The 13,154-nt window shown below is 40.6% G+C and overlaps 1 protein-coding gene across 8 annotated transcripts in view; it reads left to right on the top strand.

The window, feature by feature from the left end:
* The window catches only part of PPFIA4 (PTPRF interacting protein alpha 4), a 104,660-nt gene that overhangs the window by 43,040 nt on the left and 48,466 nt on the right, over window positions 1-13,154 (top strand). For all 8 annotated transcript variants that reach the window (XM_053393755.1, XM_053393754.1, XM_053393753.1 and 5 more), the window contains 3 exons: window positions 9,556-9,657; window positions 11,551-11,715; window positions 12,367-12,441. In XM_053393755.1, coding sequence (XP_053249730.1) covers window positions 9,556-9,657; window positions 11,551-11,715; window positions 12,367-12,441 — 342 coding nt within the window. The remainder of the gene's footprint in view (window positions 1-9,555; window positions 9,658-11,550; window positions 11,716-12,366; window positions 12,442-13,154) is intronic.

Genomic DNA, 13,154 nt, shown 5'->3' with positions numbered 1-13,154 from the left:
GGGCAGAGAGCATGCCAGGTCAGCCAAGGGAGGGTTACGCCTCTCGAGCTCTGCAGCCGCTTGGATTAAGGGGCTATGCGGATTTACTCTCTGCTCTTGCTTCAATTCCTCTCCCTCCGACGTTCTGTATAGGGAACATGCAAGCAATGCAGAGCAAACTAGGTCATTGCAAAGGGACTTTGTGCATCTGTGAGATCCTCTGGGGGAGGCTGCTGGCTCTCCCGGCTCCCAGCTTCTGCTTGTAGCATTTTTGCCTCCCTTACCAAGTCGCACTGCTGCCTCCCCTGGATCTTGAAAAGGGATGTGATTAGCACAGGCAGCAGATGGGGAATTTCCGTGAGCTCCAAATGCCTCCTCTTGACAAGGGCTTCGCTGACACTATTCCAGTGCCCAGTTCTCCTCCTCCTCCCGGACAGACAGATTCTGCAAGAAGCAACTTCCTGCTGATTTGAACCTCAGGCACCAGGGTCTGCAGCAGGACATGGAACTTAGGCTGCCTCTACTCTTCATCTCTGGATTTAGTTGCTGTTCTCCCCTCAGCCTGGCAGAGCCATGGATTTACAGATCAAGCTGGCTATGATTCCCCAGCATGAATACAGGGAACAAATCCATAACCATCCATCTGTCCAATGGCATTAATTTCAGCATGTACATGTATCAGGTAAGCAGGATACCCCTTGCAGTGTCTGCCTACCATTGCATTTCACCTTTTCTTGGTAGATGGAAATACTCCAGGCTCTTAAAGCAAGTGTTGAGGCCTATCCGAACCTCCACAAGCAGCTGCTTTTCTTCTAATTCTACTTCTTTCAGGAGTTGTGTTGCCTATAGGCATGAACTTCTGTTCATATTTGTTTGTTAAGAAATGGAAGTATCAGTGCTATAGGCTACTCCAAATGTCTTGAGGGGAGAGGGGGAAAGAGCAGTTTTTTCCCCTTTAAAAATGTTTAGGGGTACTCTCACTTTCCTATTCATATTGAAATACTGCTCCTCAATAAGGCCAAACTTAGATTCACAAAATGTTTAGGGGTATGCGTCCCCCCATGTCCCCCCAGAAAAGAAGCACCGGGAAAGAGTATTGGGCACAGTTAGTGCTATCAGGTGATTCCCCTGACAGATAAGACAAAGAATATTTCCTAGAGAGTTGCATGGAGCAGAGATTTCCTACCAAGCTGAACCCTTAGAGCAGTTGACCTTTGGTAGCTTCTGGTTTATAACTGATCTGTTTACCTTAACATGCTTGAACAAACAGAGACTGCAGGTTTGGAATTTAGAAGTGGGAAATGCCTAAGTATGAACATATAGCCTGTTGCTTTCCCCCTGCTGTTTGAAACTACTTTGTGAGCTGCCCACTGTACATCATGGTAAAATGGCTAGTTCTTCTATTTTGAAGGGTCCATGTGAACTAGGGTCATACTTTCAAAGGGCTGAAGTTTTTCCTTCCTGGTGGACGATAGGTGATTTACCTTTTTGGGAACTAATTGCCATAGCCCCAAAAGGCACTTCTCCAAGCCCACTATGAGGGCTGAGAAAATCCCAGGGACTCTATAGTCACCAGACTCCTAGAATTTTGATTGGTAGCACCATGGAACTGGACAAAACACATGGCATGCATGTGGGACTGATACCTAAAAATTCACACCTATCAAAAAATGTGTGAAATTTTGTTTTCCACCCTCAAACCTGCCTACTCCTTCCTTTCATTTCTGTCTTTATGTATGCATACCTCTCAGGCAGCCTGTGAACAGACAATACATTTTCCTTCAGGAGCACGACCAGTGTTGCTGCTGCAACGTATTTGTATTTATTTTCCTGTGACCATCCTGGGCATCTATTGGATATACCCAAGAGAAATAATAAAGTCTCTTTACCTGCTCTATATGCTTGACTAGTTTTGGAATTAGGCTGTGATTAACATCATGGATTGCACCTGGCAGTCTCATTTTTATTCTCCCCTGATATCTCTCAGAAAGGTGACTGCATAATGGTCTACCTTACATCTCGTCATTTTCTAGCCCGACCTAGCGGCTTTTCCCCTGACAGTGGGCAGTTGTCATAGGATTGTAGGAAAAACCAATCTTTTAAAAGGGAATTAGACCAATTCATTTACAACAAAGCTACTAGTCATAGCAGCTACAAGCAGCCTGCACAGAGCCAGCAGACATCTGAATACCAGCTGCTGGGGACTAACCATGGAAAAGAACTATTGCCCTTATGTCCTGCTTGTGGTCTTCCTCTGAGTATCTGGCTGCGTAATGTGGGAAGCACAGTGCTGAACTAGATAGGCCTTTGGTCTGATCCATCAGGAGATGGGTTCCTTAAGTCCAATACTGATTCATTTGGACATTCTTTTTTCTTCTTTAAAATTCTCCTATGTGCACACTGGACTAATTATTATCTGTGATGCAGTTAATAACACTGATTGCTTCTGTATCTGTTTTGATCCACTATGCCTGGCACAAACAGTTATTCCAATTAGATGCCCAAAATGTGACTTACATCCTAAATGGACCCAATTCATTCCTTGAACTCTGAGGCAAATCAGTAGGGAAAAGAAGAATTGTCCTTGTATCTGAAAAAAATGTTCCACATTCTCAGTCATTGCTGTGTTTGGCTCTTCCGATATTAAGAAAATCACTTTACATAATTGATATGCTCTTAACATTTAAAATCACAAGTTCTTTTGTTTTTGCTCAAACAGTTGAGGTGTGACAGATACCCCTTAAGGTAGCCTGTGCCATATCCACTTAAGGCTTTAAAATTAAACTTGATACCTTCAGCTACACCGGGAAGCAAACGAGAAGCAAGTATAGGTTTTAGATCTCTGATATAAAATGCGTCCAATAATTCATTGCTTTCGAATACTTGAACAATCGCATTTGGTGTCTTCTGACGTTTCTCAGTAGCCTTAAGTTTTTAAGAGTTCTTAATTGAGCCAAGATTAGGCATCCGTGTTTCACTTTCTAATCCATTTATAGGTGTCCCTGCCTAATCTGGAAAGCTTATGGCTATGCAATTTACCATCCAAGGGTTGAGAGAAAAGGTCTGGTAAGGTCTAATCTAAAATGTCTGTTGGAAAAAGTATAAGCTTATAAGGGATTTCAGTAACTTGAGGATGAAGGACTTGTTAAACTTGTCCACAAGACAACCATCTTCTAACATGGTTCCAAAGTGACTAGGCAGCATAGGACTGAAAGGTAGTACTTAGCTTAACATTAGAATAAATCTCCCAAATCTTCATCTAATTGAATGAAAGCTCATGCCGTAATAAACCAGTTAATCTCTAAAAGCTGCAGCCTTTTTGTTTTCTTGCTTCTATGTTAGGCGATTAGAACATCCTGCCTGGGGATATTGTAGAGACATTCTTCCTCAATGGGATCATTCCATATCAAGTGATCCAACTTTTAAATCTCATGTCATCTAATTTTCTTAATATTTTGTACACTTGTTGAATGATCAAATCTAAGTTTAAATCTAAAATATTAATTTTTTTATCTCATCCCATTTTTGAGTTATGAGGGTTTGAAATTTAAAAAATTTGACAATTTTGGCCTTCCCAGACCTACACAAAAACCTTAAAAGCTCAGCCCAAGATTGAGATATGTCAAGACCTAAAACACCAATCTCTTCAGAACTTCATGGGCCTTAATATATGTCACATGATGAACTTACTCTAAATTTTAAATTTAAGTTACAAAATTTTAAAGTGATAAAAAAATTAATATGATTTTAAAATTCCAAAAAATTGTACAGTATTGATCATTTAATATTTCTAAGAGCTACCTGCAGAATTTCATCTTGGGATCTCAATGGGATCACCTTACAAAAAAATTTTTTTTTGTACATACATGTCTGCCTTATTGGGTTCTATTTAGGATAAATGGGTCTTCTCAAAGAAAAATATAACAGAATAAACAAGGCCACAACCATAATATTAGTTGCTTCAGGCATTTCGTTATAAAGTTATCAAGTTATATAAAGCTAGTCAGGCTTTTCTTTTAAAAATGTGTTCCAAAGCTGAGTGATAGCTTGCTATTGCATGATAGAATTAACACTTTGAAAGAATTATTGTTAGTACTTTATTTCATGAAGCACAACAAAATACATATCAAACAAAATTATGACACGGCTGGAACTGTTTAACTGGTGCTGAGATAACATCCCTTCTATCCAGTTCTTATTTTCAACAAATGAGTACAGAAAAGAAGAAATGTTCCTGAAAGACGCTTTGAAAGAGTGAAAGTGATCAGGGGAACATAAGGATTTCATTGCTACATCCAGTCCAACAGAAATTGTGACCAATGTGGACTCGTTTAACAATGAGAGTGAGAAGTTTGACAGTGAAGGAGGTACAAAATCTCTGGATATGACTGAGATAACTGGGTATGTGACCTGTGGATACAATAAAACATGTTGCTTAACTTATATGCTGTTGGTGGACTATGAAAGTGAAGAAGCAACTGTGACCTCCTTACACCCGCCAGGGCCAGCATCATCATTTGTTTACCCATCTAGTTAGGATGTACTTAAGTTAGGGTGAGCACAAGTTCCAACAAGCGTTGAACCAAGGACTGCAACTGGCCACACCCACACTTTGACAAAAAATGAAACGTGCAACCAGTGCTCTTGAAAAGCGTTTGGTGTAAAGTATAATGTTTTCAGCCCCATTTAATGTGTAAGAATCCCCCTCTCTAATTTTGTTTGATATGCATTTTGTTGTAGCTCTTATAAATATTAAATAATACATTTACCGGTAACAAAAATTATATTAATTTTTAAAATTGCCTTTTAACTTTTTAAATTTTGTAACTTACATTTTATATTTTGAGTACACCATGTGACATATCATATTAAGGTCCTAGGCCAACACTTTTACCACTTCTAGCACATAGCTCATTTTCAGGCATGAAGGCAATCAGTAGCAAGCAACATTCCTATAGGTGGCGGCGCAGTCTCTTGAACCTAAAGATAAATGCAACTGAATTTAAGGAAATGCTTATTTAACTTAAAAAAACAAAGTTATTAGCCAAAAAGTAAAGTACAAGTCAGATGCTCTACATGCACTAGTGTCTGATCACAGGGTTGATGATTAGGGCAATTTTCGTTTTGGCTACAGGAAATTTGTCATGAACAATTCTTTGACGGTTTAAACATACAAGTTGCACAGTCTCTCTGTTGCCATTCAAGGCCCAGAGAAAGAGTTTGAAGTAAAATTTGTCACTTGCCTTAATCCCTTTGTGTATACATCCTTACCAAATTTGGACTTCAGAAAAAAGGTGTGAAAACATTTTTCTTTCTTTCTCCTCTCCCCCCTCCCAGTTCACAAGGAGACTTCACATTCCCAGAAATTAAGATGATACAAGATGGGATATTAATCAGTTAGGGGACATGTTTGTCTGTCTGTTAGACTAAATCTTAAAAGCAAGCATGCAACATTCCATCACACTTAGGGTAAAGAAACAGAAACCAGGATATGGTTATGCAGAAAGGAGTATGATTTATATACAGTATGTGTGGTGTCACTAGGGAGGAAATGTAAAGCACTGCATTTGAGTGGGGAGGGAAGATTAGAGCACCAACATGTTGCTGGAGAAGAGAAGGGATTCAAGGGAATAGTTGGGGCAGTGTTCAGGGGAGAAAGCCAAGGGTGGTGGTGGGAGTGCCAAAGAGATGCAACAAAAGGGCAGGGGATAAAGAGAATGAGAACCAGGACGTATTGGATGGGCAAAAAGAAGAGTGTCCTGGTAAGAGTTCTAGGTTGTGTTGAGGGCAGGATAGAGCTGAGTTGAAGGGATGGGGAGAATGATGGAGGATGGAGCTAAAATCTCTCCCCCCCATTACATTTCACAGTCATTTGCTAGCTGGCAAAACACAGGGCATTTTTAATTTAGATCCATAACATCAAACATCTACAGCTGCATCAACAACTATTCTAGAGATGCTTCTGCAGTTGCCGTTATATGCAATCAAGAAAAGAGACTTAGCATTTCAAAAGGATTCTAAAATGTCTCAAAATACCTGCTACTCCTAGATTTGTCAAGGCTTGGATGCAAGCTTTTCCTGTGCCATGGATTCCTCAAGATGGCATTGGGAAAACAGTTACAGGAACAGGAGAAGAGCCTTATAGGATCAGAACAAAGGCCTGCTAGTCCTTTAATGCTGTATATGGTTTAGGATGCAGGTATTTGAAGTATTACAAGGTGCAGTTTACTAAATGGCATTGAACAGAAGTGTTAGTGGTAAAGAATGTATAGTTCATTGCCATCACCATTGCAAGGTGCCTTCACATAGGTTTGTGGTTGGTCAGATTTTCATGGGTTTTTCTCCGTTTGTGTTCATGTTGCTTTACCAACTGACTCATCACTACCAGTTAGTGAGATGACGTGTGTGAGTAACCATGTCTTCAGCATGAGATACTCCAGATTTTAAAGATCCACTACAGGAGCCTTCTTCCCAATGTTCTAGATCAGGCATGTACAACAGGTCAATCACAACTCTGGGCAATGACAATGGGTAGATCACTGTCAGTTTTTTTATACTGGGAGAGATCGCAGTCTCTTGGGAGTTGGATATGCCTGTTCTAGATAACAGTTCATATCATTCCTGACCATTGGTTGCTCTGGCTGGGGCTGTTTAGAGTTGGAGTCCAACAACAGCTGGAGGGCACCAGGTTGGGAAAGGCTGCTTTCACAGAACTTCCAGCCATGTTAGCTAGTAATTCCTCCAGAGTTATCAGAAAATGATCAAGATCCATCAAAATCCAGTGTTTTATTTATCAATACCTTGATGGGAAACTACTGGAAATGTAATGAAAGCTGTTTGGGCAGCAGTTCACTTGTTTAAGAAATGCACATGAATACCATTGGAGAAGGAGCAGAAAATGTACCCTGCTTCTCAGTGGCGTGCGGTGAATTCTTTTCATAGGGGACAGTTAGGGCCAGAGGCACCAGTATGTGAGGCCGATTCAGGGGGTCAGTGTCCTGATGCCCCACGTGTGGGCATCTCACCTTCCTCCTTAATCTGGGCAGAAGCTCCTGGGCTTTGGAAAGGAAGCGCCAGGCCTCTGACAGGATGCGGGAGCCCTGCTGCCTCATTCCCAAAGCTGGGTAGGCTTTGAGAAGGTGGCTGGAGGGCCCTGCACCTTATCCGAGAATCACACCTCCCTCCCTAAACCGGGCAGAAGCTTCCTGGACTTTGGGAAGGAGGCACTAGGCTTTAATAGTCTAATATACCAAGAACATTTAGCCTAGTCCCCCTAGTCCATTGACCACACACCACTGCTGCTTCTACTGACCCAGCGTTGAGAAGCAAGTCTGCTCCTGTGTCTAACCCAGCGCCTTCGTTTATATAGTTTCTTTCTGGATTATGTTTCTTGGCCACTCTAAAAAATATGCTGGAATGTTGTGAATTGGGTTTTCTGCATAAGCAGATGATGAAATCTTAGACTAATTTCCACTCTTGAAAGTCAGGAATATTAAAATTAACATGAAGCTTATTGGATCCTTTCCCATTAACTTGTCTGAATCCTCTTACAGACTGCCACATCTAATATGCATGTATTCAAGCTAGGCCTCTAGTGTCTCAGTGAAAAATCAACATGCACGCAGGAATTTTTCTCCTACTACTACAGTATCTTAATTTGTATGCCGAACTATAAAGCAGTGATAATTCAGGATGACTGCATAAATGCTGTTCCCTTGTTTGCATTCTTCAGCTCAAGAAACATAGCGACAGGCCCACTCAGTTCCCTTCAAGCTATTTCAAATGCTTCATCAAGTGGGTGGGTGGGCTCCTGGCACAGTTCTTATTTTGGTTGCCTGTTTTGAACTCTACTTGGTTCAGCCTTGCCCTTTCAGAAGTAATCCCTGCAGCTGTTAGAATTTACCAATTGGAATTTACTTTTGTAAGGCCTCCAGTTTAGAGAAGGGACAAGGAGGAAAGGCTGGCTGGGAAGTGTCTGCTGTTATTTTAATTTCCCTAGCCGCCTGCCTTAACTACCTGCTTTGTTGTGCATATCTTTGTGTTGCCAGGGAGGTTCTACACGCCTAGCACAGACATAATCACAGCAGCTTCTGTAACAAATTAATCCATATATGTCCCTGTTGTTATAAAAAGCAAAACAGTAGTTATTGAATACTTTTGTGGGAAACATACTTCATGCTCATTGTGAAGATTGCATTGACGGGCACCTTTGACATTGCTCCCTGGCTGGGACAACAATACTTTGACTTACTTGCGTTTTTTTAGATGTGTAGCCTGCCTCATACCAAATGCTCAGGGCAAATAACAGGATTTGTTTTTTAAATAGTTCAGATATTGTTACTTGCTAGAATCATTTTTACAAGGCATTGGGTATAGCAGAAAAGGTGAAGAAAATCTATTGAACATTGAATAAGTGATAACCTGTTTCACTGCCCTACTTCATCCTGTCTTAGGGTATTTTGAGTCAGGTTTAGCCTTTCATTGGTTCTAATTAATGCAAGGCTCATTGGTGTGTGACCCACACCGGTTCCTTAGTCCATAATGGAAGCAAAAGCTAATCTGAAAGGAAACAGTAAGAAGTGCCTGCAAATTTCTTTGTTGTGTTTAGTTTTATGATGTCTGAGTTCTACTGCTAAAAAAGTAGATGCCCACATTGCTTATTTTTAAAGAGGGTATTCTGAATTTTGCTGGATGTGGGAGGAAAAAACAAAAAACTGTATATCTGCACTACTGTGATTCACATATGGCAGCAGCTGGCATGTAAGTCTCAAGCTGTTTTCTGTCCAGAAGATACACTTGATTGCTGGCATGTTGCACTGCCTTAACTGATTGTAATGAAATGCTTTACCTGCTGTTTCTACTTTCCTTAATTGGTACAAAGGGGAGTAGGTGAGAAGCTCTTACCCAGGAGAGAAGTTCTGGTGGAACCAGTACTGCCTTATTAGAATGCATTGGGGTGGCAGTTTTGATATTGGCTTTGCAGATACATAAGCTGGCTGGGTGAGACTAGTCTGTATATCATTTATTATACACTGGTACCTTGGGTTACAAAGGCTTCCGGTTACAAACACTTCGGGTTACAAACTCCACTAACCTGGAAGTAGTACCTCGGGTTGCAAACTTTGCCCCAGGATGAGAACGGAAATTGTTCGGCAGCGGGAGGCCCCATTAGTGAAAGCGTGCCTCGGGTTAAGAACGGTTTTGGGTTAAGAATGGACCTCCGGAACGAATTAAGTTCATAACCCGAGGTACCACTGTATGTCAAAGTACTGTAATTCACTAAACAGAGCCTTTGCTTACCTTTGAAGTGTCACAAAAACCCACCAAAGATCCCAGAATGAAAAGTTGTAATACTTTTCTGTTGCTGTTAATTCTGATTGTTGTTTTCATGACTTTCATCCTCTTTTGTGTGACAGCCCATTTTTGGTAATACAAGGGGATCCTCTTGGGTGCATGTGATGCAACCATGTTTTTTCATGTAGATACTTCTTTTTCTTCATAAAAAAGCTAACTTAAAGCTGGGGAATCTGAGGAAACGTGGCTCCGCATGATTGTAAAAATGTGATTGCTTTGCAGGAATTTGCAGCACTGACTAGGGAACTCAATGCATGCCGAGAGCAGCTGTTGGAAAGGGAAGAGGAAATATCTGAACTGAAAGCAGAGCGTAATAATACAAGGGTGAGTAGAGAAGCCCAGTTGGCTGCCTGGTTTGAAAGAAACACCCCCTCCACCTTCAAAGAGAGCGTTTTTTAAAACAATCAAGCTGTGTATAAACTTTATGAAACAAACACAAATAGATAAAAATTCTTGGTTTGACCTAGGCTCAAGATATGCCAGCATAGTTCAAGTTCTCTTGGCTGTGCCAGAGGTATCCAGTTTGCCCTCTCGATAAGGTTTAACAGGATAGAAGGCTTTTTTATGGAATTTCCCACCCAGTGAATAGAGTTTGATAGGAGAATTCTTATTCCAGTACAGCTTATGTTTATGCCTGCAGAGACCATTCAGTCCTCTGTCACAACTATCTTTGCCCTACATCTCAACAATCCTGAGCCTCCAGGTGTGCTAAGAAAACTCAGCCTGCAGCATCCCCATTACTAGTGTGCAGATTTAAACTTGCCCCTTCTAGGGAAATAGCTTTGTGTACACTTCCAGAATTTCCCTGTTACTGGACCATTTCTGCATAGCACCCACCCTTTACTGTTCAGATGCTTTTTCTGGCATGCTCTTGAAGTGCTGCAGAAATCAAGTTTTGTGATAGCCCTAGGTCTGGGATTATAAGGGAAGGGCAAATCCTTGACTGGCAAAAAGCCCCTGCAGATTGCTATACTCGACTGTTTTTGCCTGCTGAACCCACATCTCACTGCATCACCTTTTTTTGGGGAACAAATGTGAACATCACTGATTAGATTCTTGAAGCAGGTAGGTAGCCGTGTTGGTCTGACACAGTGTGTGTGTGTGTGTGTGTGTGTGTGTATATATATATATATATATATATATATATATATATATATATATATAAATAATTGTCCAGTAGCACTTTACAGACCAACTAAGTGTGTTCTTGGAGAAGTGTGCATGCACTCGAAAGCTTATACCAAGAACAAACTTAGTTGGTCTCTAAGGTGCTACTGGCATATATATATATATATATATATACACACACACACACACACACACACACACACACACATACATTCTTGAAAGAAGAAGTTGGTTATCTGTAAGCCAGTAGATATTGTATGCATCTACCACATAACATTTATTAATTTAGCTGTAGTAACCCAAGACACTCATCGGACACTGGCAGAAATAATGTTTTGTTACTTAACAAAATGATCTATGTAACATATTTTGCATGCTGATATTCTTTAATGACATACATCACACTTGTTCCGAATGTACATCATTAATTTAGTTTAAAGCAGCTTGCTGCTGATGTTAGCTGGAGATAGCTGTTTTTAAGAGAAATGAAAATGACTTGAGAATGCATTGCTTCCTATGATGTGTACATACTGTACATTTTTTGGTCCAACTTTTGCATGTGGTACAACAGGGTGTTTTTTATTATTATTACAAAAACCTGATTATCTGAGGCAAAAGTGACAAGGGAGTCTCTTTCAAAATGCTTTCAGCTCTGAAAAAAAAAGTCATTTGTGTCATCATAGTTTTGTTTGAGCAATGTGTTTATGAGTGCTTTTTGTTAGAGATCCTGGCAAAGTTACCGTATTTTTCGCTCTATAACACGCACCCGACCATAACACGCACGTAGTTTTTAGAGGAGGAAAATCTGCAGGCATGCCACCCGTAGGCATTCCCTCCATAACACGCACATACATTTCCCCTTACTTTCTAGGAGGAAAAAAGTGAGTGTTATGGTGCAAAAAATACGGTATTTCAAGTCATGCTCATGGCAGAAATTGCCTGCTAGTAAAACTTGGCTACTTTTTTTTGGTTACACTCTAATATTTGTTTTTGCTATACTCTGAAATCAACAAGGGGACAGATAAAGCCTTTTCTCACCTCACATTGACTTTGAATGAGAAATGTCTAGAGCTGTTCCTTGCCTTGCAGCTTTTGTTAGAGCACCTGGAGTGCCTGGTCTCAAGACACGAACGCTCCCTGAGGATGACTGTGGTGAAGCGGCAAGCTCAGTCTCCATCTGGTGTCTCCAGTGAAGTTGAAGTTCTAAAAGCATTGAAGTCTTTGTTTGAACATCATAAAGCATTGGATGAGAAGGTAAGGCATAGCTAGAGCAAAACCAGCTATTTATAACCTACGACCTTTAAGTTACTGGTCTCTAATGGCCCAAAGTATTGCTTTTGGTCAGCACTATCCTGCAGATCTCCCATCAACTTTCTGGTTATGAGTAATTTCCAGCCTGAGCCAATCATTTGCCCTTTGAAGAATGGTCTCAAAAATTACTGCTTTGCATCCTAGAAATATGTTAGCAGGATTGAATCTGTGCCAATGCTCCTTTGAAGGAGTATTCTGGCCTTCCACTCTCCCAACCCCAGTTCAGCTCTACACCCAGTGATATTGCTATATGGTGTTAGTGTAGTAGCTCTTCTAAGTTAGGCAGATCTCTGCTGAGATCCTTTTACATTTATTCTAATTGGCAGGTTAACTCAAGATTCCAGGCTTTAGCCCGCTTCATCATACCTAGTATTTCTTGTTGCTTGCAAATCTAGCTGAGATGCCGGGCTTCTGGAGCCATGTACTGTTCTTTTGTGTCCTTTCTCATGATGAGGGGAGTGTGGCTTAATTGAATTATCTGTGTTATGAACTAGATTTCCTGATGGTTGGGAGCAGGGGTGGTAGGCCACTAAACTGCCTGAAGCACCTCTAAGGGTCAACTCTGCCTTTGAAAATATATTTTTTTCCTTTCAGGTGAGAGAGCGCTTACGGGCAGCACTGGAACGAGTAGCTACACTAGAAGAACAGCTTTCTAGTGCTCACCAACAGGTAAATACTGGGTTTTAGATTGTACTGTGGATTTCAGGGAGGTGAAATAAAAGAAACTAAGACTGTTGATTGCAGAAAAAAATGTATCTGCAGCACTATGTGACATGCGATCTTTATATTTTTGTTTCAGTTGTTGGACTTATGACACAAACTCCTGTATATTTCTCTCTTATTTTCTTTAGACAAGAATCCCTTTTTAAATACTCCTCTAAAGCTATTTTATACTGATATAAGGAATTTTGGTAACAACCAAGGTAAACTTGAAGCCATTGTTATGAGAGATAATTAAAATAATTGTGGAAAGCTACCCAGGCTATATGGGGTTTCATAAATGGAAAAAACAAAAAATGTACAGGAAGGGGGAGGAAGGACCAGTTGCTAAGAAGCACACATTGCAGCAGCAAACTTACGTCAAGAGAATATTGCAAAGGGGGGGGGGACCCAAAATAATTGCGGTAAGTAATGTGACTAGGTAGCAGAAAGAAAAAAATATGTTACAAGATTAAAGGTGAAAGGAAGATACAGGATACACCCCTGCATGTCACAGACCTGATCAGCTCATACCTCACGGCTTCTACTTGAAAAACAATAATTGGACACATTAAATCTATTCATGCTTTTACAATATTGTGTGGTTGGGCCCTTACTTTCCAGGCTGGTCTTACACAAAAATAAGTCAAATTACCTGTTACAGTGCCAGTTACCTATGCTCC

The sequence above is a fragment of the Podarcis raffonei genome, chromosome 6, assembly GCF_027172205.1.
Source record: "Podarcis raffonei isolate rPodRaf1 chromosome 6, rPodRaf1.pri, whole genome shotgun sequence".
Classification (NCBI taxonomy): domain Eukaryota; kingdom Metazoa; phylum Chordata; class Lepidosauria; order Squamata; family Lacertidae; genus Podarcis; species Podarcis raffonei.
Note: the sequence above shows the minus strand (reverse complement) of the source record. Positions and strands in the feature narration are given on the sequence as shown.